At 43.0% G+C, this 24,130-nt stretch overlaps 1 protein-coding gene and 1 long non-coding RNA gene across 4 annotated transcripts in view; one reads left to right on the plus strand and one right to left on the minus strand.

Moving 5' to 3' along the window:
* LOC110387741 overlaps positions 1 to 9,579 on the minus strand; it is a 23,396-nt gene extending 13,817 nt beyond the window's left edge. Inside the window, exons 1-3 of one of the 3 annotated variants that reach the window (XR_002432670.1) lie at positions 9,451 to 9,579; positions 6,605 to 6,723; positions 33 to 3,273 (exon numbers count right to left, since the gene is read on the minus strand). This is a non-coding gene — a long non-coding RNA (uncharacterized LOC110387741). Of the gene's footprint in view, positions 1 to 32; positions 3,274 to 3,328; positions 3,946 to 6,604; positions 6,724 to 9,450 lie in introns of those variants that run through there. The other 2 variants (XR_002432671.1, XR_002432672.1) reach the window with 2 other exon arrangements.
* The window catches only part of RB1 (RB transcriptional corepressor 1), an 81,429-nt gene continuing 66,941 nt past the window's right edge, over positions 9,643 to 24,130 (plus strand). Inside the window, exons 1-6 of the mRNA XM_021376196.1 lie at positions 9,643 to 9,878; positions 9,995 to 10,112; positions 18,885 to 18,997; positions 21,001 to 21,135; positions 23,119 to 23,157; positions 23,803 to 23,870. Of these exons, the coding sequence (XP_021231871.1) occupies positions 9,781 to 9,878; positions 9,995 to 10,112; positions 18,885 to 18,997; positions 21,001 to 21,135; positions 23,119 to 23,157; positions 23,803 to 23,870 (571 nt within the window). The 5' untranslated portion in view covers positions 9,643 to 9,780. The remainder of the gene's footprint in view (positions 9,879 to 9,994; positions 10,113 to 18,884; positions 18,998 to 21,000; positions 21,136 to 23,118; positions 23,158 to 23,802; positions 23,871 to 24,130) is intronic.

Consider the following 24,130-nt stretch of genomic DNA (forward strand, 5'->3'; position numbering starts at 1 on the left):
GAGGAGACTGAGGTTAAGTTCAATGTTAACGCTTTTTTTTTTTTTTTTACCTGCAGTGCTGTTTCTAAAATGGAAAAGATAGAATGGTGATTGAGGAATGAAACATGAACAGAAAAGTTTGTTTTTCTGTTCCTTATTCATTTAAATTCAGAGTTGTTATTTTCACAACTCGTCCATCCACAGTGGGTATCCGAAGCTGACTTACGTATCATGAAAGCTGATTTCCTTTTGTTTTATTAAAATAAAGTTAATATCCAAAATCCCAGCTGTATTTTCTAAATTACATACGTTATCTAGAGTGTGCAGTGAGTCAGGCTGACCCAGCTGAGAGCCAGGACTGTTCATTGCACGAGTGTGTTAAACTCCTGCCTTGTGCATTACCAGCATAAAGCACAGATTACTAAAGCAGCCGGTTCACGACTCTACTCCATCCTGTACACATAAATAGGGAAAAGACAACCTGACACAGTCAGCTTGACTCTGAGCTATGTCCAGTTGGGTTTTGAGTATCTCCAATGTTGGAGACTCTGCAACTTCTCTGGGTGACCTGTGCCAGTGTTCTACCACCCTCCCAGAAAAGTCTGCACTAAGTTGAAATACCATTTCTTGTATTTCAGTTTGAGCCTGCTGTCTCTTGTTCTGACTCTGGACCCTTCCTAAGAAGTCTGTCTCTGACTTCATTACCTCCTCCCATCAGGCATTTATACTTTTGGATGAGAACCCCTTGAGCATCCTCCAAGCTGAGCAGTCCCAACTCTCCCACTCCTCTCACGTGTCGAATGTTTGAATCCACCTTCATGGGCTTCTGTTGGGTATCCTCTAGGGTGTCAATGCCTTCTTGAACTGGGGAGCCCAGAATTGGACTCAGCACTCTAGACATGCCAGCTGGTGCTGAGCAGAGGGGAAGAATCACCTCCCTAAACTGCAAGCACAGCTCAGGAGGCTGTTTGCCCCCTTTGGTATAAGGGTACATTCCTGTCTTATGGCCAGTTTGGCATCCTCTAGGACACCCCAGGTCCTTCTGTGCAAAGCTGCTTTCCAGTTGGGCAACACCCAGCGTGTGCTGGGGCAGGACTTTGTACTTCCCTTGTTGAGTTTAATGTCATTCCTGTCAGCCCAGTTACCTAGCCTTTCCATCCTTCTGGCTGTCAGCACACCCATCTTGTCTCCCAGGCACTCCTCCCAACTTTGTGTTGTCTGCAAACTTGCTGGTGTTGCATTCTGTCCCATTGTCCAGGCCACTAGTCGTGATACAAAATGGTACTGGTTTCAGTATTGAACCCCTGCAGTGCACCACTGACTGCCCTGTGGTCAGACTTCATGCCACTGATCACAAACCTCTGGGCAGGTTGTTCAGCCAGTTTTCAGTCCACCTTACTGTCCGTTTGTCTAGTCTACACTTCATTGCTTTGTGTGTTGGAAGCCTTGATAAAGTCAACGTAAACAGAATCCACTGCTCTCCCTTCATCCACCAAGCATTTTGTTGCTGAAGGCAATCAGATTGGTCAGATGTGATTTCCTGATTTGTAAGTCAATGCTCTTGACCTACTTATGTTCTGAAATGGCTTCCAGGGGAATTTCCACCATCAGCTTCTCAGAAATCAAGGTGAGCCTGTAGTTACATGACTTTTAATATACTAGCAATGTTTGCTTTCTTCCAGTTTCCAGGAAACTTGCTCTATCACTGATGTTTCAAAGATTATCAAGAGTTGCCTCGCCATGTCATCAACCCCTTCCGCACTTACGGCTGCACCCCATCAGGTCCCATGAACTTACTTAAGTTCACTTTGTTTGAATGCTCCGTAACTTGATCTTCCTCCACCAAGGTTAAGTCTTCCTTGTTATAGACTTTATTGTTCCATCGTGGGAGCATACAGTTCCTGAACGCAGATGTTAAAGACCAATAAAGAAGGCATTGAGTATCACAGAACCATAGAATATCCCAAGTTGGAAGGGACCCGCCAGGATCATTGAGTGGCTTCACAAAGGACCACCCAACATTCAAACCCTGTGTCTGAGACAATACCCACATGTATCATGCCATCTGCAGTTAAACTACCATTCTTAAGTGAGTTTAACTTTTTTATGTTATTGGGATCTTTGGCAGCTTTTATGGGGAAGAGTGCAGGTGAAGGTGTATGATATTAACTGTTGCTTTCAAGCTGGTTGCTGGAAAAATGACGGGAGAGTTAAAAACAGAGTAGCACTCAAAAACAAGGGTAGAAATTCTCCCCAAAAATCCACTTCTGTTTTTCATCATAAGGGAAGTAACCCGTCCTTCCAACCATTTTGAGCATTGATTTGTCAGGAAAGTAGAAATGTTTAATAGAGTATTTGCTAATTCAAAATAATATGCATCATGTGTGTCCAAATCTTTTGTCTTACGTGGATTCAGCCAACAGGCTTTGAACTATTCTTATTTTTCATCTTTTAAAGGATCTTTTATTAATATAGACGGAGAATGTCTTTCTGGCATTGGAGCTATTATACAACTGTAAACACATTATCCTCCAGTTTCCTGCTATTGTGAGTGTTTGGATTGAGATTAAACAATTGGCTTTAAAGGAAGTTTCTTAAATACCCATTTTTCCTTCTTCTTTGTTTGGCTTAATTTACAGTTCAGTTTTGATATAGGTGCATTATATAAAAATTTCTAAGTGTAATTGTTACATTCTGAAAGGTGAAGTTATTTATTCTTGATGGCGTATGGCAGCCATGAACAGCATCAGCTAGAAACTCGTATAGATGTAGGTTGGATGTTTATGTACAAATTACATTTCTGTAGCTACGCTTTGGTATAGGTCTAAGCAAGCTGGAAAATCCACTGGGAAAACTTCAGCTGCAGACATTCAGGATGTTGAAATTGTGTGCTCACATAAAGGTCAAATATATGTCAGGAAACAGTTACTGTTCCTATTTTTTATGAGTTAAACATGAAGTGCGTTATTTTTCAGTAAGTCTTGCACTGCCCTTGTTTTCAAAATAAAACTCAGTAAGAAACTTTGTGATCTCCTTTGATGGAGACAGCAGCCAGCCTGGCTGCTGAAGGCAGTGGCTGGAGTAATAGCTTTGTTTTTACAGACAAAAGATTCATGTTACCATGCTGCATGCCTGCATCTCTAACAGCTTCTGAGCATGTTGGCTGGTGGAGGGACTTCTATTTCTATCAGTAGTGTGACAATCAGCATTGGAGGAGAAGCTTGCCCTGGACAAGGGAAAGCTCCCAGCAGGTGCTCACATCTTGTCAGTAGCAGGCACTGTGGATCAGGAGACCTAAAATCGTGGAATCATAGAATTGTTTGAGTTGCAAGGGACCTTTAAAGGTCATCTAGCACAACTGCCCTGCAATGAGCAGGGACACCTACAGCTCCATCAGGTGCTCAGAGCCCCATCCAGCCTGACCTTGGGTGTCTCCAAGGATGGGGGATCTACCACCTCTCTGGGCAACCTGATGTTCAGTTGGTCTTGCTGTGTGCAAGGTTATTGTTCCCTAGTGGTGTGCACGACCTGGGTTTGCAAAGTGTGGAAGAAGCTCCAAGTCTTCCTTCGTTCTCCTGATGAAGTGAAGAGACCAGGGACAGGTTTTGGTGCAGAGAAAGCCTTGAAGGTCTGAATGACAAAAAGCACATGGGGTTGGTTGTGTGATGGAACGAGAAGCTATGCGCTTACCTGAAGCAATGACATCTGCACATGCAGAGACAAAAGGGTGGGATTCATTTGTTCAAAAATGGTTTCCAGCTGAATCACGACTGTGGAAGCCAACAGTGGTTTATGATGACGCATTTCTGAGAGCTGTGTTCTCTGAAAGATGAGCTTTTGTTGCTACAAGTTGGGTGGGAGGATGCCATTCTGCCATGGCTGTGTGAGCAGGTACAGTGGGCAAGAACATCAGTAGGGCTGTGCTCTCACCAGCATTGTTTGCTCTGGTGGTGGGAGGATGCTTCACTGTTATGGGGGAAAAACATCAAAGAGTCCATAAACCTGTCATGCTAAGAGGTTTGCTGGAATACCATACACAAATGCTTTCACCCAATTAGGGTGCTTAATAAATAATTTAGTTATCTTAGGCTCATTTTAAACAAAAGGATTACATGTAGATTTAATTCAGAGAAATGCCCATGTCTGTTGACTGTATAAGCTGTGGACACTAGTTTTCAGTTGGTTTGGGGTTGTTGGTTGAAACTCCTGAGTCACTATTTCTAGCAAAGTACCTTCTGTGAGCTTTGGATATCTTGGAAGAGGAGGCACAAGAAGCATCCTCGCTGCAGACAGGGTGTTTTCCATGCCAGACCTAGCTTTCTCACACAGAGAGAGGAAGCAGAAGCTGGGACTGAGCAGGATGGAAAGGGAGGGATCGGGATGGGGACATGAATAGGGCTGCGTGGCTGCAAACTACAATAGGGTTGTGGTTTGTTTGTCAGCCGACCTTTATTTATATTTAATTATCAGTACCAATCAGGATGAGCTGTACTCCAGAGGCAGTGCAGGATGTGCCTTGGGTTAGCAGCACTTTACCTGTGTGGAGGCACACAGAGCCCTATGTGTGCATGTGTAACGAAACTGCAATGCAGCTATGCGTGTGAAGGTATGTTTTGCACTAAGATTATGAAATGTCCACAAGCAAGGAAAGCCAGGATCAATTAGTTTTTCCGATGTAGATGCACTTGCTCTAAGTCTTCTTTTAATACATTGCATCACTTGGGGATTTCATTTTTTAGTACTCTGATCCTGAATACTAGCACAGATTTGTAAAGCAGACACAACCCAGGTTGCTGTTTTCACTTAGAACGTGCAATAAAAAAAAAAAGCGGGGGAAAAACAAACTCAGGTCAAAATGCTTGATCAGAACAAAGTCTCTGTGAATTAATCTCAAAGGGAGAGAACCGGAGGTATCTGTGCAAGACATGGCTTGTGGGTTTGCATCTAGGTGCCATTACCTGTGCAGACACTTCTCTACCCAGCCCCAGCAGCCACCACTTCCTTTCAGATCTCTGAAGCAGCCATGGGCAGTGAGTGTGAGTGTGTACACATCCAAGTTTTGCCTGAAACACTCCACTAACAATTGGGTTAAACACTTAATTGTTATGGATTTCCTCCCTTTTACTCTTCATTGTAGTATCTGGGACTCTAGCACCACTCAGTTCTCTGAGAAGAGCATAGTCATGGATGTGTATAAACGTGGAGTGAAAATATTTTTATTAGTAGCATGTCTAGAGGGAGACTTTGAACTGTAGAGAAGCCAACAGCTAACAAGTACCTCTCCATTTAGAGATAAATGGGTTGAAGTTTGTTGTGGTCCCGATGGATTATATATCAGCGTAGAAATATTAATTTATTTTTATCCTTCATATTTTTAACTGAGTATTTATGTAGGATACAATGATATTGAGGCCAGGCTAGGTACAGTGTAAGCAAGCATGTTGTGAGTCTCAGAAATGCCCGCTCTTTCTCCCCTTACCCTTGCCAGCATTTCATAAGGTAACAGCTTAACCTATGCAACACCATTGTCACTGTAAGAGGATGTATAAACCCCTGACATCAGCAGTGGCTACAGATCAGACATTTCCATACCATTTCAAACCAGTGTAACTGCAAGGCAGTGTTACCAGTGGGGCTCATGCTGTCCCTGCTAAAGCTGATTCAAGCCCTTGGTGTCCTTGAGGCACTCTTGTCACAGGACTGTTATTTAAGTCCATGGATGCTCTGCATGGCTGCTCTGAAAAAGCATCACTTCAGGCCTGGAGCGTGCAGGGCTAGAGAGGAGCTCCAAAATAGAGCATCATACCAGGCACCATGAAAGAAAAATCAGCTCCATCCCAGCTGAAACCAGGACACCTGTGGGGAGCTGGGCAGGTACACAATCGTTGATACTTGTACTGGCTCTCTGAATTTTACAGTCTATGACCAGTATTCAAGCAAATAATCTGTCGATACTTAGTACCTGGACTAAAATCAAGCTCAATGGTTTCAGTAGCTACATTTATTTCATCCATCTGCAGAAGAAATGGTTTCATTAGACTTGTAACTTAGAGGTCTGTGCTAATGCGGACATAAGCAGCAAGACTTTGTAGGCCAAGAGGTGCACTTAAGTCAGGTTACTCTATCACAAATATATCACTTTTACAAAAACTACAAAAAGGAGCAAGCTCCTACCTTATCTGAGCAGTCAGAGTCACCATAAAAAGTCTTGGCTTCATTTGTAATGAAAGCATGACTTTCCCATTGGCAATTACTGTGAAACTATAGCAACACTTTTAAATGAAAAAAAAGTAGCAGAATTACTTAAGGCTGTTCAGCAGCTGGAAGCAATGACTCAGGCCTGCCTGAGTGGGGAACATTGCACAGACTGCCGCCTGTGTGTGACCTGCAATTTAAAAGCTGTTGGAGCGAGATGTTTAGAACCAAGTCATTGTCCAGTCTGATGAGAATTTATAATTAATTCTTCTTACCTTTGTCATTTTACTCCAAAAGTGAAAGGCTACACTTAAAAGGGAATGTTTTAAAATACAGGACTAAAACATTTAAATATCTAAGGAGAAGAAAAAGAAAAGCAGCAATTTACATATAGCTTTACATATGCATCTCTTACTAAGTACATACATACCCATTAGATCTTCCTGCAGTTCAGGTGTAGCCGCTGTATCTGAGGCTCTGGGACGGATTAGAGGTTACTGTAGCTCCATTCATCTGCTGCCTCCCCTTCTCCCTCCAGTTCTCCGTAAGCTGTAATGTGAAGCAGTGAGGTTATTTTTTCGTTGTTTCTGCTTATGGAGGGGAGCCCTGAGTGCCTTGCTTGATGAAAAGCTGCATACAATTTGAGTTGGGCACAGGCTCGGCACACTAACATTAGAAAGTAAGTATTTACGCTGACATTGGTTGTCAACTGTTTAGTAGGATATGATATTCCCTAAGCGTCAATACACAGGGAGTTATGAGAGCAACACAAATTCTTTGTTTATCATTTGGGTGATCTAGGGCCTGGCTCTAAAAGCAGCTGAAGTAGCTGTCAGTGAACTGCCCAGGAGGGTGTGTTCCTTCTTCTTGACAGCTGGGACGGTCCCCGCGGGCCATGACCAAGTTTTCTGACCTGCTTTGCTCTCGGCTTGAGTTCCTCTGTGCTCTTAAAGCCAGTTGTAAGAAGAGGGCAATGCACACGTCCGTGGGTTAGGGGTTCTGCTTACTTTTCCAAGCTGGTAGATTTGCCACTGCGGGCTGCTCTATAACCACTGTTGCGCTTATGCTTTATTTTAAATCCAGAAGTTTGACACCACTCTCCCCCAAACTAATTGCTTTACAAATGAGTGATAAATGTGCGTGTGTAGCAAGAGTCCCTATACATAAAGATTTTGCTTTTATTAGCAAGTTGCCACCATAAAAAGAAAAAAAGGAAAGGAAACGTGCTAATCTGCAGCAGTGATCTGCCTCCAAAGTGCGGATATGTGATCTCAGACAGAAGAGAACACTTTTAAGATCTGTGAATCAAGGCACTGGGGATTTGAATCCCATTGGCTTAAAATCCAGAAGATCCCCAAGTCTGGAGAATTTCCTTCACTAAACATAATTGTTATGCACAGTGCTAAAAATAGGCTTTTAGATGGGAGTCAGCTGAATGTCAGATTTAGAGATGTTCATCAAGGATTTTTAATTTCTGTCCTACTCGATATCCACATATAGTTACGTATATATGGTTCTTCTCATGTCAGGAAAGACATATTGCCTGCCTCCAGCATGCTTATTACTTAATTTAAAGAAGACTTTGAAGTGGAATTTCAAGAAGAATGAATTTCAAGAAAAATTTGAAGTATTTAAAAGAGATTATTCAGAGGAGGGGAATCAACTTTTATAAAAGGGTAGACAGTGATAGGACAAGGGGGAATGGTTTTAAGCTCAAGGAGGGAAGGTTTAGATTGGATGTTAAGGGGAAGTTCTGTTCAGCGAGAGTGGTGAGGTGCTGGAACGGGCTGCCCAGAGAGGTTGTGGATGCTCCATCCCTGGAGGTGTTCAAGGTCAGGTTGGATGGGGCCCTGGGCAACCTGGTCTAGTACTTGATCTAGCAGCTGGCAGCCCTGACTGTGGCAGAGGGGTTGGAACTTAATGATCCTTGGGGTCCCTTCCAACCCAAGCCATTCTATGATCATATGATTCTACAAACACTGAACTGAGGCAGCCTCTCTTGGCCACTGGTGGCTCACACTGTAGCTCAGGCAGTTGGATACTTCACTCCTTCCCTTGGTACATCCTCAGCATTTGTCTCATTTTGAGCGCTCAGTTCCATTTCAAAGAAGGCTCAGGTCCTCTCCAGTACCAGTAAGGGTTGGTGTTAGAGAAAACTGGTTTGCAGCAGGCTTGTGCGGCCCAGTAACTGGGATTATGCTACGATACTATGCTCTTTAATATCTTCATAAATGATATCGACACTGGGTTCAAGTGCACCCTCAGCAAGTTTGTGGATGACATCAAGCTGTGTGGTGTGGCTGATACATCTGATGGATGAGATGCCATTCAGAGAGATCTAGACAGGCTTGAGCAGTTGCCCCAGGAGAACCTCATGAGGTTCAACAAATTCAAGTGCAAGGTCTTGCACCTGGGTTGTGGCAACTCCCACTATGAGTACAAGCTGGGAGGTGTGAGGATAGAGCACAGCCCTGCTGAAAAGGACCTGGGGGTACTGGTGGATGGTAAGCTGGACATGAGCCAGCAATGTGCCCACACAATCCAGAAAGTGAACCATATCCTAGGCCACATTCAAAGCAGCATGGCCCGCAGGGCGAGGGAGGTGATCCTGCCCTTCTGCTCTGCGCTGTGAGACCTCACCTGGAGTACTGCGTCCAGATGTGGAGTCCTCAGTACAGGAGAGACATGGACCTGTTGGAGACCGCCCAGAGGAGGGCCACAAAAATGGCCCAAGGGATGGAACACCTCTCCTACGAGGACAGGCTGAGAACCGGGGCTGTTCAGCCTGGAGAAGGCTCCGGGAAGGCCCGAGAGCAGCCTTTCAGTATCTAGAGGAGGGGCTGTAAGAAGGAAGGGGACAGGACTCTTTAGTGGGGTCTGCTGTGACAGCAAAAGGGGAAATGGTTTCAAACTAAAAAAGCAGACATTTAGATTGGATATAAAGAAAAAGTTTTTTTTACAATAAGGGTGGTGAGGCACTGGCACAGGTTGCCCAGAGAGGTGGTGGATGCCCCGTCTGTGGAGACACCCAAGGTCAGGCTGGCCGGGGCTCTGAGCACCTCATCGAGCTGTAGGTGTCCCTGTTCACTGCAGGAGAGTTGGACCAAATGGCCTTCAAGGACCCCTTCCGACTCCATCGACTCTACGGTTCTCTGATTTGAATAAACTCTTCCACAGCAGCTGCCCTGAACGCAACAGGGAACCCCAAAAGAAGGAGAAAAACGCTCCGGCTGAAGCACCGCCGCTATCCTGCCCGTGCGCTCGCTCGCCCAGTACCTCAGAACGCCACCAGCCACCGCCCTCGCGCCGGTCGCGGTGCCGCCTCAAGCGGAGCCGTCTCCTATTGGTTAGCGCGGTGGAAGGGAGCGCGCTCATTGGTCAAACGGCAGCAGCGCCCTGCATCTTCCTTCCGGGTTCGGCACTGAACGGCTGTGTGCGGCGAAGCGCCGCGCCTTGTAGCGGGGCGTGGCGGGGAGCGGCGACCGGCCCGGAAGTGACGGCAGAGGACGGGCGTTGACCCGGTTTTCCCGCGGTTCGGGCGCCGGGGAGGGGAGCGAAGCGGAGCCCTTCGGTGGGCGTTTTTGCGGCGGGGGCCCGACGGTCACCATGCCGCCCAAGCCCCTTCGCAGGGCGGGCGCCGCCAGGAGCCAGCGCACCAGCCCCGAGGGCAGCGCCGGCAGCGCCTCACCGCCCCGCGGCACCCGGTAAGCTCAGCGCATCGGCCGCACCGCGTCCCCCGCCCGGCGCCGGTATCGCCCCCGGCCCGCGTGTCCCCGCCGTGCAGCGCCCGGTGCCAGCGTGTTCCTCAATGCTTTTGTAGGCTGGAAGTGGGGGAAGCGGAGTTCGTGGCTCTCTGCGATGCGCTGAAGGCACCGGACAGCGTGAGGGAGAAGGCCTGGACGACGTACGAGAGCTTGGCGGCCGCCGACGGGGCTCCGGTGAGTGTGATACCCGGTGCAGGGCTAAGGTCCACCCAGGGGGCTGCCCGGCCGCCCCGGGAGCTGCTTCGGGTGGCAGCAGAGTGACAGAGCGCTGTAACGGGCTGCTAGCAGAGGCTGCGGGGTCTCCTCCTTTGGAGATGTTCAAGACCCATCCGGACATGTTTCTGTGTGACCTGCATTAGAGAACCTGCTTTGGCAGGGGTTGGACTGGGGCGTCTCCTGAGGTCCCTTCGATCTGTGGAAGCGGCAGCCTGTGAGCTGTGAGCTGTTTCACATCTCCTGGGTCGTCTTTATCCAGCTCACCTCCGTGTGTTTGCGTGCAGCCGCACACCGCCTCTTCGTGCAGGAGGCTGCAGAAGGGGTCTGCAAAAAATAGTGATGTTCTTGTTAAATGTTCCCCTTTGCATGATGTTAATCTTACTTAGAGCTGAGGTAATTCCATACAAAGTTAAATCACGGGGCGCATGTAAATAGATTATGGTGTTATGTGCCCTCCTGGCCTTTTTTCCCCTCGCTGTATCGCTACTGACTCGGAGTATGGCTGCAGTGCAAGTAGTGATGCTGACCTGGGTGAGACTGAACACGCCGCACTGGGGCATTGCTCCCAGCTCAGGGTCTCGTGTGAGCTAGCATCCCTATGGCTGGAGCTGATGTGCTGTCACTGCAGATACCTCACCACCGGCGGTGTTCAACCCTCGCTGTGAGTACAGCAGCTCTCGATGGGTTTGTGCTTGTCAGTGCTGTGGCGGCAGTGCGGGGGAAGCTGTGTGCCGCTCGGTATCAGATCGGCACTGGCCGTAGGGTTCCCCAGGGAGTGTTTACTTGAAAGCAAAGTCAGGCTTCTCTGTGTGAACTGAAACAGGAGCAGTCAGGCCTAACGAGTAAAAACTGAGTCAGGTTTCATTGTAGTTCTGTGAATTTCACTTGTGGGTGAAGATTTCATTTCACTGATCAGGGTTTAGAAGTGGGCGGATAAGATACAGAGCACTGGAAACCCTCACTTTCTGCATCTTCCTTTGTCTGTTTAGAACAGGGCAGTGGCTGGGCCTTCATCATTAAGTGTGCTGATATTTATTGCCCTGTGGTGCAATAAAGCCCATCCAAAAGCCTCTCAGTGTGTAGGAAAAGGCCTGTGCTACATCATGGCCCAGTCCTGGCTGTTTTCATCAAATGTTCTGACAGACCAGCAAGCTGTTGGGAAGAGGAAGCTGGCAAGTGTGCGCCTCCAGCAGGTGCTGGGGTTGCAGCTTGTAGCTGAGACTAATGCAGTCTTCATTTGAGTCTGAAACCCAGCAAATTAATGGCCTGGCGAATTGCTGCGTCTCTTCCCAAGTTGAGCTGTTACCATGGGGAGCAAGGCTTTGTACCATGACTTTCTTCAATAGCTGGTGAGCACTCAGGATGAGGCTCTATTTAAATGTATACTCCTTTCTCCCCTGCCGTAAAGATAATGGGTGCGAGGAGCTATCCTGGTGTTTGTTCTGCGAGCCCCAGCTGTGCACATTTTCAGTCAATACCAACATCTCCATTCAGAACTGGAACAGAAGAGCTGCTTATTTAGCTTCTTTCCCTTCTCAAGTGGCAAGGGGAATAGCAGGACACAGATTGAAATGCCTACCGAAATGCTCACTGGACTTGAGGCAGGTTAAATCCTCAGACTGTGGATAGAAATTGAGCTAGCACCTAACAGTCCCGACTCTCAACCTGATAGAGAGCATACAGACCTGAAACCTTTCCCTAGCAGGGTGGCCTTGTTCTTCATGGCTGATCTCAAAGTTGTGCCTGCCAAGCCTCTGAGAACATGGAGGGGCATCTTGGAGGGCTAATGAAGAAGCAGTGTGGCCCTGACATAAGATGCTGTATGACTGGACAGGGACTCGGGGTGCGAATATGGGTCTGATCTGAACACCTGATATGTCCTCAATCAATGAGTGGTTAGTAACTTCAAATAAAAATAACTAGTATTAGCTGTCTCTTAGGGTATGTGTTGCTGTGTGTGAAGAGACTCTGCAAACAAGGTTTATTATTACTGTTTTGGCAAGTGTGTGCAAAAGATATCTAGGATGCAGTGACCTATGAGCCTGGGCGTGCTTGCACTCCAGTAAGGTATCTAAGGGTGCCTAGCCAGGCAGGCATCAGCCAGTATGAAAAAGGCTGGTATCTGCTGCTCTCTGAAATGAATCCTCTGTGCCACTGTCGTCTGGCACCACCAAAACTGACTTGCTGTCTTTTTCCTTTAAGGTGTTGCACCTTTTCATATTGTGCTTTTCTTTTTTCCCTTTTGAATCTGAGCTGCTAATGGTCCTACTTCTGCCTGTAATTTTACCTTTCTCACCTTGACAGGTCCACACTGCAGCTTTTCGTACAGCTCTCAGCTTCTTTGTTTCCTCAGCAGTTTGAGTCAAGGTTATGCAGCTGCTCTGTATCACAGCTGAGACTTGAAACCTTGAACAGCTGAATGCTGGTGAGAGGTGTGCAGTAAGAGGAAGTATTGCCCTCTCCCTCCTGTAGCCTTTATTTCTGGAAAATGTGAGCAACTTGTAGCTTAAAATTCTAAACCTATGGAGAGAAATCATTCAAAACGTTACAGCTCTGTTAAGTGTGGTGATGTTTTTCTTCTTCATTGGGGAACATTAAAGCTGTGACAACCAGAGTTTAACTGCACTATTTTACAACAAAACTGTAATTCAAAACCTCAGAAGAAAAATCCCAAATGCTGGCTCCTGAGACGCAGTACTGCTGATATATGGTGTGAAAGAAGGTATCTGATACATGACCAGAAATGTGGTTTTGCTTTCAATTCTTTCTGTATCTGGTGACCTCCCGTGCAAGTTGTGTGTAAACATGGTAGTGCATATGTAGATAAGAAGTTTTGTGCTAATGTCGTAGAAAGACTTTTGCTTTTTTTTTGTCAAGAATCTTGTGTACCAAACAAAGTTACTTAGGTAAACAAAATGTTTGTTTTAGAGTTGTTTTTACCGTTTTCATTTCAAAGCTCTTACGCTCTGACTGTTGCTGACTTGGAAAATTGGCTTCCTGAATAGGAACCTTTAAGCTCCAGTTGTTTGTAACTGTTCTTAAATCTGTATTATGAAGCAGAAGTGCTTCTGAGCCTCTAGATGGAATAAATAGATTTATTGGAATTACTGATGTTCTTTGGTGAGCAGCATGTGATTGTTGGTGTGAGGAAGACCAAGAGAGGTCCTGGAAGCCATACTTACACTATTAGGAGAAGTTTTGGGGCGTTATGTTCTGCTGCTGTTTGGGCAAAGAACAACATGGGAATCTGAAGTAGGATATCAGGTAGTGTAAGGAGGAAAAAGAGACTTAACTGAATTATAGCCTAATGTATTGGAAGGAGCTAATGTGCGGAGCAGACAGCATGTTGACTAAATTGGAACCAAAATTCTGTGAAGAAAATTGAAGTGGTTTAGGGAAATGATAGAAATAGGAGACTGGAGAGGACCTTGAGGCCCAGAGTCTGGTGTGTTTCAGCCCATCTTGTTGCAGGATGTGGTGCCTGGGTAGAAGCTTTGCTTTTTTGTTTGCTGTTCTTCATAGTAATGCTTGAGAAATGTGGCGTACTCTATTCTGCTGCTGTCAGCTCTTTGTCCTCATGAATTCCTGAGTCGTTTTTATTGATTGTCTGTCTAACACTATTAAAAAGCAAAACCTGAGGAGGGACCTATAACCACCATACTTATATGTCCTTTCTAGTTTAACCTTCCATGCCCGTAAATTTCTTCCGTAAGTACTGCTCTAGACTGTTGTCATGTCTTAATTCAGGTCTGTGATAGTTACTCTGTACTCAATGAACATGAGAATGTATTATTGTCTTCTCAGTTTCAATAAGTCTAGCATCTGAAAGATATTTCTGTCACTTTTCTCATTTCTGATTTCTCATCTTACATTCTGAAATTCTCTCTACCTGGTGACTGCTGTATGGATACTGCAGAGTATTTGATTCATTCAAGAGCTGTCAAAAGTCTCTTAGGACAGAAAACATGGAAGATGAACTGCAACCTAAACAGAAGGACTAAATAGTGAGTTTTAAAACATAACAATGTTGCTCTAAATGGACAGAAAAGCTCATCAGTGGGTCACACATCTGCCCACAAAATGGGAAGCTCTCCAATCAGAAGAATTGTTTTCGTTGGTTCAATGATTTCCATGGGCTTTCATTACTTGTAGCTAATATATTTGATTTAATCTGTTAAGAACAAATAGTAACTGTCCATTCCAAATGTTTTTGCATAGGAAAATTAGAACCATTACTGCTGAAAAGTGGAGTCTCTGTCTTTACACAGAACTTTTTAGGTGTAGGTAGTGGGTACTTTATTCATTTTCTGTTTGCTTTTTTTTCTTAGGAATTTATTTCCTGTGGATCTTAAACCTGATCAGCTTTCTACTGTGAATGCTTCTCGATCTTTTTCCTTGCCTTCTCCCTCCTTTAAATCATAAGCATACCTGTGAGTCTTTCTTTTACCATTTAGTTATCTATATTAAAATGTGGTGGCTGAGATTTTAGCAAGTTGCATATCTTCCTCTTCAAAAATGAAGTTTTGGTGTGACATCCTACATTCAATTTAATTAAAGTACCTGCCTGTATTTGTGTGTTTCTCATGACCTTGCTTTATGCAACATCTCTTAAAGTATTTTCCTGGATCACTCGGTCATGAAAAGTGTTGTTGAAAGATGTTCTGCCAACCCTAATCATATGAACTAGAACTGAGACTTCCTCTTACTGTCTCCTTTTATGTGGTTTAGCATCGGAGGGCCCTTTGAGGTAGAGAACTGGTTATTTCTGTTAGTGTCATCAGTATTTTGCAGTAACATCTGGAAAGCAGAGAACCGAGAATCCCAATGAATGATAATTCAGTTTGAGCATTTTAAGCCAATGACTGTTCCAGGTTGTTCTCACTAGATCTAGGCAACTGGTGATCATCTGAAAATAGATTAAATAGTAGTAATAGTAACTCCAGAATGATAAGTATTTTGGAAGACTTTCTTAAAGCTTTAGATCTTTTCCTGATGAAAACTAAATTGATGCAATGGGACTGACCTATATTGTCCAGAGTCATAGCATTGATTTCCCCTCAGTCCTTGAAAACAAACAAGAACAACTCTAAATAAGAGTTTAAATAAAAAATATTGAGTACTGGATGATCTTGGACATAGTGATTGATAGGTTTTAATTTATGATGGGTTGAAATAAGGTTACTGGAAGTCACCTTACTTGGGCTGACTGGCAGCCAAGTGCAACTGCTGCGTTTGTCGTGCCCATTTTCTGTAGTGGTGCTGTATTAACAAGGAATTTAAGTCAGACTGTGATCAATTAAAAACACACACACACACACACACACACACACACACACACACACACAAAAAAAAAAAACAAACAAAAAAACCACTAAGAAATGAGTTTCTGGCTGTGAATTTGTCTTGCATACATTCCCAGGCATTCGAGTCTATCTTGGGTGAATTGTCTGGCTTTAACTGTAAACCAGGCATTTACTTGTGTCATAGGACTGGCTCCTCTGAAGGTATGGCATCAACAAAGTATTTGGTCTGAGAGAGCTAGTTTTATCTAGTTTGTATAGGAAATGACTTGAAAAATATCTGCAGGCTTTGGGAGGGAATATGAAAAGGAGAATACTCAGCAGTCAGAAAGAATACCAGGAAGGTCTCTTCTTACCTTGTTCTCCCTCTCCTACCTTCATGATGCTTCTGTGTAGCCCAGTGTTTCTTGTGTGTTTTCCAGGTTTTCCTCACTGAGCTGATGTTAAGAGGATGACACACTCAGACACTGCTCACACCTTTTCTTTTCTAGTAGCAAGAAAAAAAATCATAAATTATTAGTTTATCCTGTGTAATTTTTGTGTTACGCCAAAAAATCATTCAACACATCTGATTAAGAAGATGCCCAAAGCAGTCTGTAATATCTGCAGTGGATATGGGAATAGTTCTGGTGACTAGAATTTGACTTGCTGTGATGGTTTGTATATAGTGGATTCAAAGACTGCCTCTGAGGCTGCCATCTTTAATGGCAGAAAGAATGAGTTGTTCTTACCAAACCAGTACCGTTTGGGATTAGTTTAAAACTTGTTCTTGCAAAATCAGACCTTGCTTATACCAAATAAGCTATTGCTATAACCTTCAAGCATTCATCATCCCTGTGTAGAGCTAAGCCTTCTAAACGAGCTAGCCTTGTTTGTGTAGGCAATAAACTAGGAAAAATGGCACCACGTCCTAGCATTCCTTGTCCTGCAAGACACTGCATTTATATAACCGTGTTGTAGGCTGTGATTGCAGGAGCATGCAGTGAGGGACTTGCTGATAAGACAAGATGGACTGACTCCAGTTGCAGTGTTGCTCTCAAGAAATAGTCATCAGTCATCGTTAGGAGTTAACTAGTTAACCTTCATGTTCAAGACTTTTTTTCAGCACATAACAGACAGTAATGCAGAAGAAAACATCCTGATCCTACAGATCATTTATTCATTCTTATGCTCTGGTAGCTTGTACCCATTAGCAAAGGAGTGCTGAAGCTGTCTAGTGCTGTGGGAATGCATCTCTTAGCAAAGCTGTTGTTCTCTGCAAAATCCCTTCAACAGTAGTGTTTTCACCTCTTGTGCAGGTTGCTGGTGGTACACAATGTACACAAAATATCTGAAAGGTGATAGCTTCCAATAAAAAATAATTACAGTGACTATTTGATGTTAGTATTTGTTACTTCAGGTATTTCCAGATGCTTCTCAGTCTGTTAGGAACTTGTTTCAAAATATCTGCTGTACTAGTTGTCATGATTAATGCAAAAACTCAAAAAGGAAAGTAACTTAAATAGCTGTCACATTGCTGAAGGTGGCTAGTTAATCAACATTCAGGTCTAGACTGCCTCAAGTACTGGGTGCAGTTTGGGCCGGGTAATGTCAGGAGGATATAGAATTATTACTGTCCAAAGGTGGACTACAAAGGTGGTGAAGGGTTTGGAGGACAAGATGTATGAGGAGTGGCTGAGGTCCCTTGGTTTGTGCAGCCCAGAGCAGAGGAGCTGAGGGGAGGCCTCATGGCGGCTGCAGCTCCTCACAGGGAGCAGAGGGGCAGCGCTGAGCTCTGCTCTCTGTGACAGCGACAGGGCCCGAGGGAACGGCATGGAGCTGTGTCAGGGGAGGGACAAGTGGGGGTTAGGGAAAGGCTCTGCACCAGAGGGCAGTGGGCACAGCCCCGAGCTGCTGGAGTTCAAGGAACATTTGGGTAATGCTCTCAGACACAGCATTTGAATGTTGGGTGGTGCTGTGTGGAGCTGGGGGTTGGACTTGATCCCCGTGGGTCCTCACCAACTTGGGATATTCTATCATTCTAAGACTACAACTCTTTATCTAACCTATTGTATAAATAAATGAGGCTTTTCACTCTTTCCAGGAGGCTTCAGCCTGTCTTCATTGAAGTATGAACACTGATCCCAAGAAAGCAGCAGAGCAATTGTAAAATACTTATTAGCAGTGTTAGTGAAGTTGTTCTTGTATCGTTTATGGGTACGGCAAGCTACTGGTGATAGTAACACTGCCGAAGATGATGGCCAGATGTGGATTCCTTACTTACAGACTGAGTTCTGTGGACTCACTGGTATTGGGAGTGTTCAGGGTTTAGCCCTCTTCAGAAGAAAGCAGTGAGATAGCCATGTTAGTGCTTTGCATGGCTTTTCCTCTGTCACCTCTATCGTCTAATGGCTGAGCAAAGGTGAGGTTTAAAAGTAGCGGAGAAGAGCTCTGTTATGGTCTGCTGGCAGAACCCAGGGGTGGGTGCTACCTCCAGCGAGGATGTGGAGAGTGCAGAGCCTTTTGTGGGTAGTTTTGGAAGACCACATAAGATGGAGGAACCCAGATCTGGTGTGATCTGATTCCTGCTGCCTTTTGAAAGTATTTTCAGGAATGAGCCCCTGTGGATTACACTAGTATTGTCTAGGACACAGATAGCCAAGGTGACTGGGGAAGAAAAAATGATAGAGTAAGGAGAGGGCTAAAACTGAGCAGTGTTAAAGAGCATGAGTTTGGTGTTTCAGCCCCTTCTTGGCTCAACTTAACCTTGATGCTCTTTGCTACTGCCACAATTTACTAGATGTGTCTGTGGTTCAGCTGTGCTCTCTAGACCTAGTTGTAGGATAAAGCTCATGAGTATTTATTTCTCTGTCCCTCTAATGATTCTTTTTTCTTATGACTACCTCCTTTCTAGGAAGGAACTAATCCATTTCTCCTCGTTCCTTAATCTCCTGTGTCTTGTTATGGTCAGAGTTAGTTTGAGTCTGTAATGGTGTAGATGCAACTGTATGGTAAGATCTATGCAGGGAGAGAGGTGCTGGCTTCCCTCAGGTAATCCTGAATAGGAAATAGTTCCCATTTTGAATTTTTTAATTTTCTTGTAATGTATGTGTTTGTTTTTTTTTTTAAAGTGGGGTGGGAACAGAAAAGTATGCAAAACAGAAACCATTTCAGTGGAACTAAAGCTGCTATTTTGAAGCTTTACTGAATCGTACAAGTAAAATTCATTTTGTACTCTACAGTAAGATTTGAAACACTCGATCTGTCATCTGCGATGTACAGCTTGTACCAGCTTCAGTTACCCAGTAATTGGCTATCATGGATGAATGTCTGCTGAAGTTCTCTTGATTTATCATTTCTGATCTACTGTGAACAAATTAATGTTCTCTATATACCACCCACTTCTATGATACAATAAAAATAAATCTCATTTTCTCTTTTTTTCTGAAAGGCTTATAACAAAAAGAAAAAGGAGACGTGGGGAGTCTGTATCTTTATTGTAGCAATTGATCTGGATGAAATGACATTCACTTTTACAGAGCTGCTGAAAAGTTTAAGCATAAGGTGAGTCTTCCTGTGTGAATTTGGATTTCCGCTGGTGTGAATTTTCATGTGTATCAGGCTCGTTGATTTTAAAACAAAGGTTACTTAAGGCGATTGTTGAGTATTTTAGTTAACTAGGATTCTTGCTGTCATGTTTTAATTGGGAGAACAATGGTGTTTGTTTGCTTCAAATGAGATTGGCTTATGATTGTATCACAACTTTTAATTCTTGTTCTTGTTAAATCTAAAGTTTTCAGCAATTTAACTTGGTAGAAATTATTTAACACTTTCTTTTCCTATGTCAAGATTTTCTATAAGAACTCTTCACTAACATTTAGCTCATACTAAATCAAGAAGTGGGGAAAAAACACCAGTGTTCAAATTGTTTGCTAATGTGCTGCTCGTTTTCAAAAACTTGAATACCAGTTTAAATATTGTACTTTTCTGGGAAATTGTTACAATTGTATTTTTATATTCACTATGCTCATAGTAGAGAAATGAGGATTATGGTATGTTATTTTTTTATGTGAATTTGGATGGCAACAGTGATAGATGTAGCCTTATGTCAGGTCCATCAAAGGAACAGGATTCTGGTGCTGTCTGCCTAGAGACCATGTCACACGTGGGGAGCATGTCCATGAGCAGAGCCTTCTCAGGTGTTGTCCTATCCTGGCATTTATTAGCAGCTTAGAGCATTTCTGTGGTCTTAACAGGCCTGAAGCCATCCCATAAACGTGTGGGAGATGGGCGTTTGGTACCAACTTGTACCAATTATAATTGTGTTTCTTGCCTTTGTGATAGCCAGGAGAGTCAACTTGTAAGGGATTTTTTTTTTTTCTGATGGAAGGGAAAAACCTTCACATCTGCAGACCACATTGCGCAAATGGAAAAACTACAGCAGGGGTTAGGCATCCTGCAACAAGGGGTTAAGACTTCCATTCTGTTCACACGGAGTACTGAGGATGTCTAGGAGGGTGAGGGAGGATTCAGAGCACATCGCAACGATAATTCCAGGCTTGGAACAGAATATTCGTTGACTGCCAGTCATCAGCTGGGGTTAGACTTCCCTGCACCCCTTTTTACCTTGCTTAGTCTCCCAGCACAGTGGTCAAGTCTTCTGTTTTGATTTAATCTCTTCAGTCTTGACTGACTTAGAACTGCTTCTGCTTCCATGAAATGTAATCGCATTTGTGCAGTGACGTTCAGTATGTTCCACTTGAGTACAGAATGCATTCACCCAACCAATGCACTCTGCAGTCTGAAGGAGACTTCTTCCCCTGGGGCTTCAAAAAAGCTATTACTCTGATTTTGATTTTAGCAATATTGAATTGCTTGCTAGCCCTGGGCTTCTCAGTGCTTATAAGAGCAATCTGGCAGAGTTTTTTACTGGTCATCTTGCCCTCTGGAGCCACTCAAGTAGATGTGAAAGTTTGCTTTATTCCATGGTAAGAGAATTTCTAAATGAAATTCTGACTTTATTTATAAAAACAAAGAAACCAAACCCCACACAAATCATAATATAGTATTTTTATACAGGATCAAAACATATTTGATAGCTTCCTGCACCTTAATTTTTATCAATCTGCTCATTTTGATTATGAACAAAAAGGCTTCTTGGTTGCTGTAGTCTTACATGGTTACTGGGAAAGCTTTGATCCCATATACTGTAGTATTTCCAATTGGCAGCAGTGTCCTTCCCCCCCCCCAAATACTCACTGTAAGATGTGGGAATTGCATATAATTCAATGCATTTATTTCCATTTTAATTCCTAAGTCTGTCTTTAGTATGGATGGAGCTATGGTTCATGTTCCTAGAGTAGTAAAAATATTCTAAATGTAGAACTGTTAATCAGGATAGGAGTCAAGGTATCAGTGTTGGGTGTTTCAGATTTTCAGTCACAGCTAGTGTTAGTAAAAATACATTGAAGTCTAGTGAAGTAATGTTTTATTGTGTTTTTTTCATTAGAGCTATTTCAGAATGGTTATTTTCAGAGCTATGTTCATCTATCATCTTTGTTTTTCAGTGTGTGCACATTTTTTCAGTTTCTCAAAGAGGTGGATGTTAACATGGATACCGTAAGCACTAAAGTTGATAGCACTGTATCAAGGCTGAAAAAGAAATATGATGTCTTACTTGCACTGTATCACAAGTTCGAAAGGTAGTGTACATTTTTCATTTCAAAATGATGAATTCTTTGTGGTGTATCAGCATTTAGGGATTTGTGTTTTTCGAGTTGTATATGAGAAGTGCCCATTTCAATTGTTTGCTTTTACAGATCTGCCAAATGGAACTATTTACATGCCCTGAATAAGATGTGTTTATATTCTGTTCCCTAACTATTCCAATGTTCTGTTGAACGCTCCCATTGTTGTAGTATAAACAGTAGTAAGAACAGCATGATGAATGCTTGCTTTTTACAAATATAAGAAGGATTATTTTATGATCTAGTATTTCTTATTTAGTGGACTTTTCATTTTTGCCCCACCCTACCCTCCAATTCCTTAGAATTCTTTCTAAGGAAGTTTGGAAAGGAGGAGGAAAAAAAGCGGGGAGGAGGGGGGATAAATAAGATTTTGTCTCCTGGATCTGGAACTGAAGACAGTTTTTATTTCAGACTCTAAGGGCACTACAGATACAACTCTGTAATTGAGACAAACCTTCCCAAGAGGTTTAGTTGACCATTTAGTCAAAATTGAGGGATGTTCTTTTATTTTAAATGGGGGTAAATTGAGTTTGCTTATGGCAGCCTGCAGAGAGCTTTGTGTATACCACTTAAAAATCAGGAGATTCTCAAGTGGATACTTCTTTTGAAATCCTGTTACTCCAAGTTGATAAGTCCCCGCTCTGTTCTTTAACCTGAAGTCAGAGATGATAGAAGGGCTATCTTTGTTCCTTTAACAGGCTAATACCTGCTAGTGTAGGATGCATACTGGCAAGATCTGGTATGCTAGGCAATTTATGATTGGTCCATGAAATGCTAAATCACCTATACCAGTAAAAAACTGTTTCATATTATTAAACATTAACGAAGCATCATTAAAAAATACTAGCACTGTGGGTACTGTTATTTCAGAATGGCGTGGTATTTTTCACTCACATGAGATTGAGCTAAGAGTTGCACTTTTCTCTCCTTGGTCACAAAGAGATTCTCAAATGTACCTCAGATGACCCCTGAGAGGGTCACTAGGATATAGAATCAAGACACAAACGTGGTTTAAATTATTATTCTTTTCAAAGGGCATTACCATTAACTGGATAATATCACAGTATTTCTGTAGAGTTTATAGTTGACTTAAAACTGTTCAGTTCCATGCAAGTTGTAAATATTTAGTTTTTACCCATTGCAAGTCTTTCCTGAGCTATAAAAGCACCATTGCTTATTAACATGGGCATGTCTTGTTTTTCTGTCCCTAGCTCTTGAAAATGTGAATAAACAAGTGAAAACTCGTTTATTTTTTCAAAACTTCTTTTTGTCCAGTGCATCACTGCGGGAAGGCATCAAGAGGCAAACTATGCAGGCACGTTAAAATACAGCCAGACTTACACGTACAGAGTTTGAACCTAGTGTTAAAAAGCTTTGTGTTTAAAAATGCCTTTTTTCCTGTTGTTTTTACACTGCTGCAGTTGAATTGCAGTAAGAATAATTCAACGGGAAGGATTTGAAATTTGTTTTGTTCCTATTTTTTTTTAATGATGTATTTATAGTAAGTGGGAAGAAACATCAGCTATCACAAGGCTTGCAGTGACACTGTGGTAAAAGTTTTTAAGTGCCTTTGCCTCTTTATAGAGCAGTGTGCACAGCTGTGGCCCATGCTTTACTGAGTTTTACAAGCTACTGCGTAACAATGTACACACATCCAGTGTTTCTGGAATAAAATGGTAACAAATGTTATTACACCAAATTAAAATTGTTTTGCTGTTCAAGCTCGGACATAAGCTCTTTAGCAATAACATTCCTTCAGCTCTGGAAGAGCTTTAGTTGGGTCTATTCATGTTTTCTCCAAGAGTCAGAATTAAGAAAAATAAAATAAAATTCTATAACGTTTTTGGTATTTCTTTTACTGCATTGAAGTCCAAAGATATGACGTAGTTTCCATTCATAGAAGTGTTTAAAAATAATAAAAGAATTTTTATTTTCTAGGACTTGTGGCCTTATTTATCTGGAACAACCCAGTAGTGAGTAAGTTTCACTTTCCAAATGGCATTTGTCAAGCCAAGATACCAGCGTTTTGTCTTTTAACTCATGAAAATTGATTTAAATTACAGTATGTTGTGTTTAATTTAGATTTAGTGTGGGCTCTGAATTTCAGTGAGATGATGAAGGCTGCAGAAGTAATATCTATGTATTTGCTCACTTCCTCCATGAGGGATCGCCACCCAATGGCGGGTGCCTCGGCATGGTGTAAACAAGCATTTGGAGAGCGAGCTACCTAATTGTAGCAACAAATGAATGGATGAAAGGATGCCTTAGCAACTCCCAAGTGAAATTGAGCTCATTCAGTGGCTGGAGAGTAGGGCATTAGTCAAAGGCACAAGAGAACACACTGCTCCTAACAGTTAAGTGAATTATCCACATTCACTTTTTTTACGAGGATGAAGCAGATCTTGCCTCATTCTTGAATGGCTTTACAGAGGACTTAATTTTTTCATAGGTGTAGTCTTAATTATGTAGGGAATGGAATGAAAAAAGTAGTAAGCGTAACTACATGGGGAACGTTGCATGCTGTTTAAATTGCTCCGCAGAGTGAAGCATGTTTGTAGAAAATTATAGTTTTGTTTTAAGGAGCTCTTAATATGGAATCTTTATTTCTGTGCCTATTTACAGGATTTCTGCCGAGCTCCGTTCTGTATTAGTCCTAAAAAATTACTGGATTACTTTTTTGCTGGCAAAAGGTGAGTTTTGATTACGGACCATTTATTTTAATGAATATTGTTGAACTGGGTTTGTTTCCCACTTACAGTGTAGGAATAGCATCATTTGTACAAATAGCCATTGTACAGCTCCAGAGTGTTCTGACTGCGTGGCTATTCTAATTACTCAGTCATATTTCTTTCTGTGCAGTTTAGCTATTCTTTTAGCTGGTATTGCTACCAATGTATAAATATCTTTTATAAATACTTCAAAGAGTTTTTTACTTGAGTCCATTCTGAGA

The sequence above is a fragment of the Numida meleagris genome, chromosome 1 (genome assembly GCF_002078875.1).
Source record: "Numida meleagris isolate 19003 breed g44 Domestic line chromosome 1, NumMel1.0, whole genome shotgun sequence".
NCBI lineage: Eukaryota > Metazoa > Chordata > Aves > Galliformes > Numididae > Numida > Numida meleagris.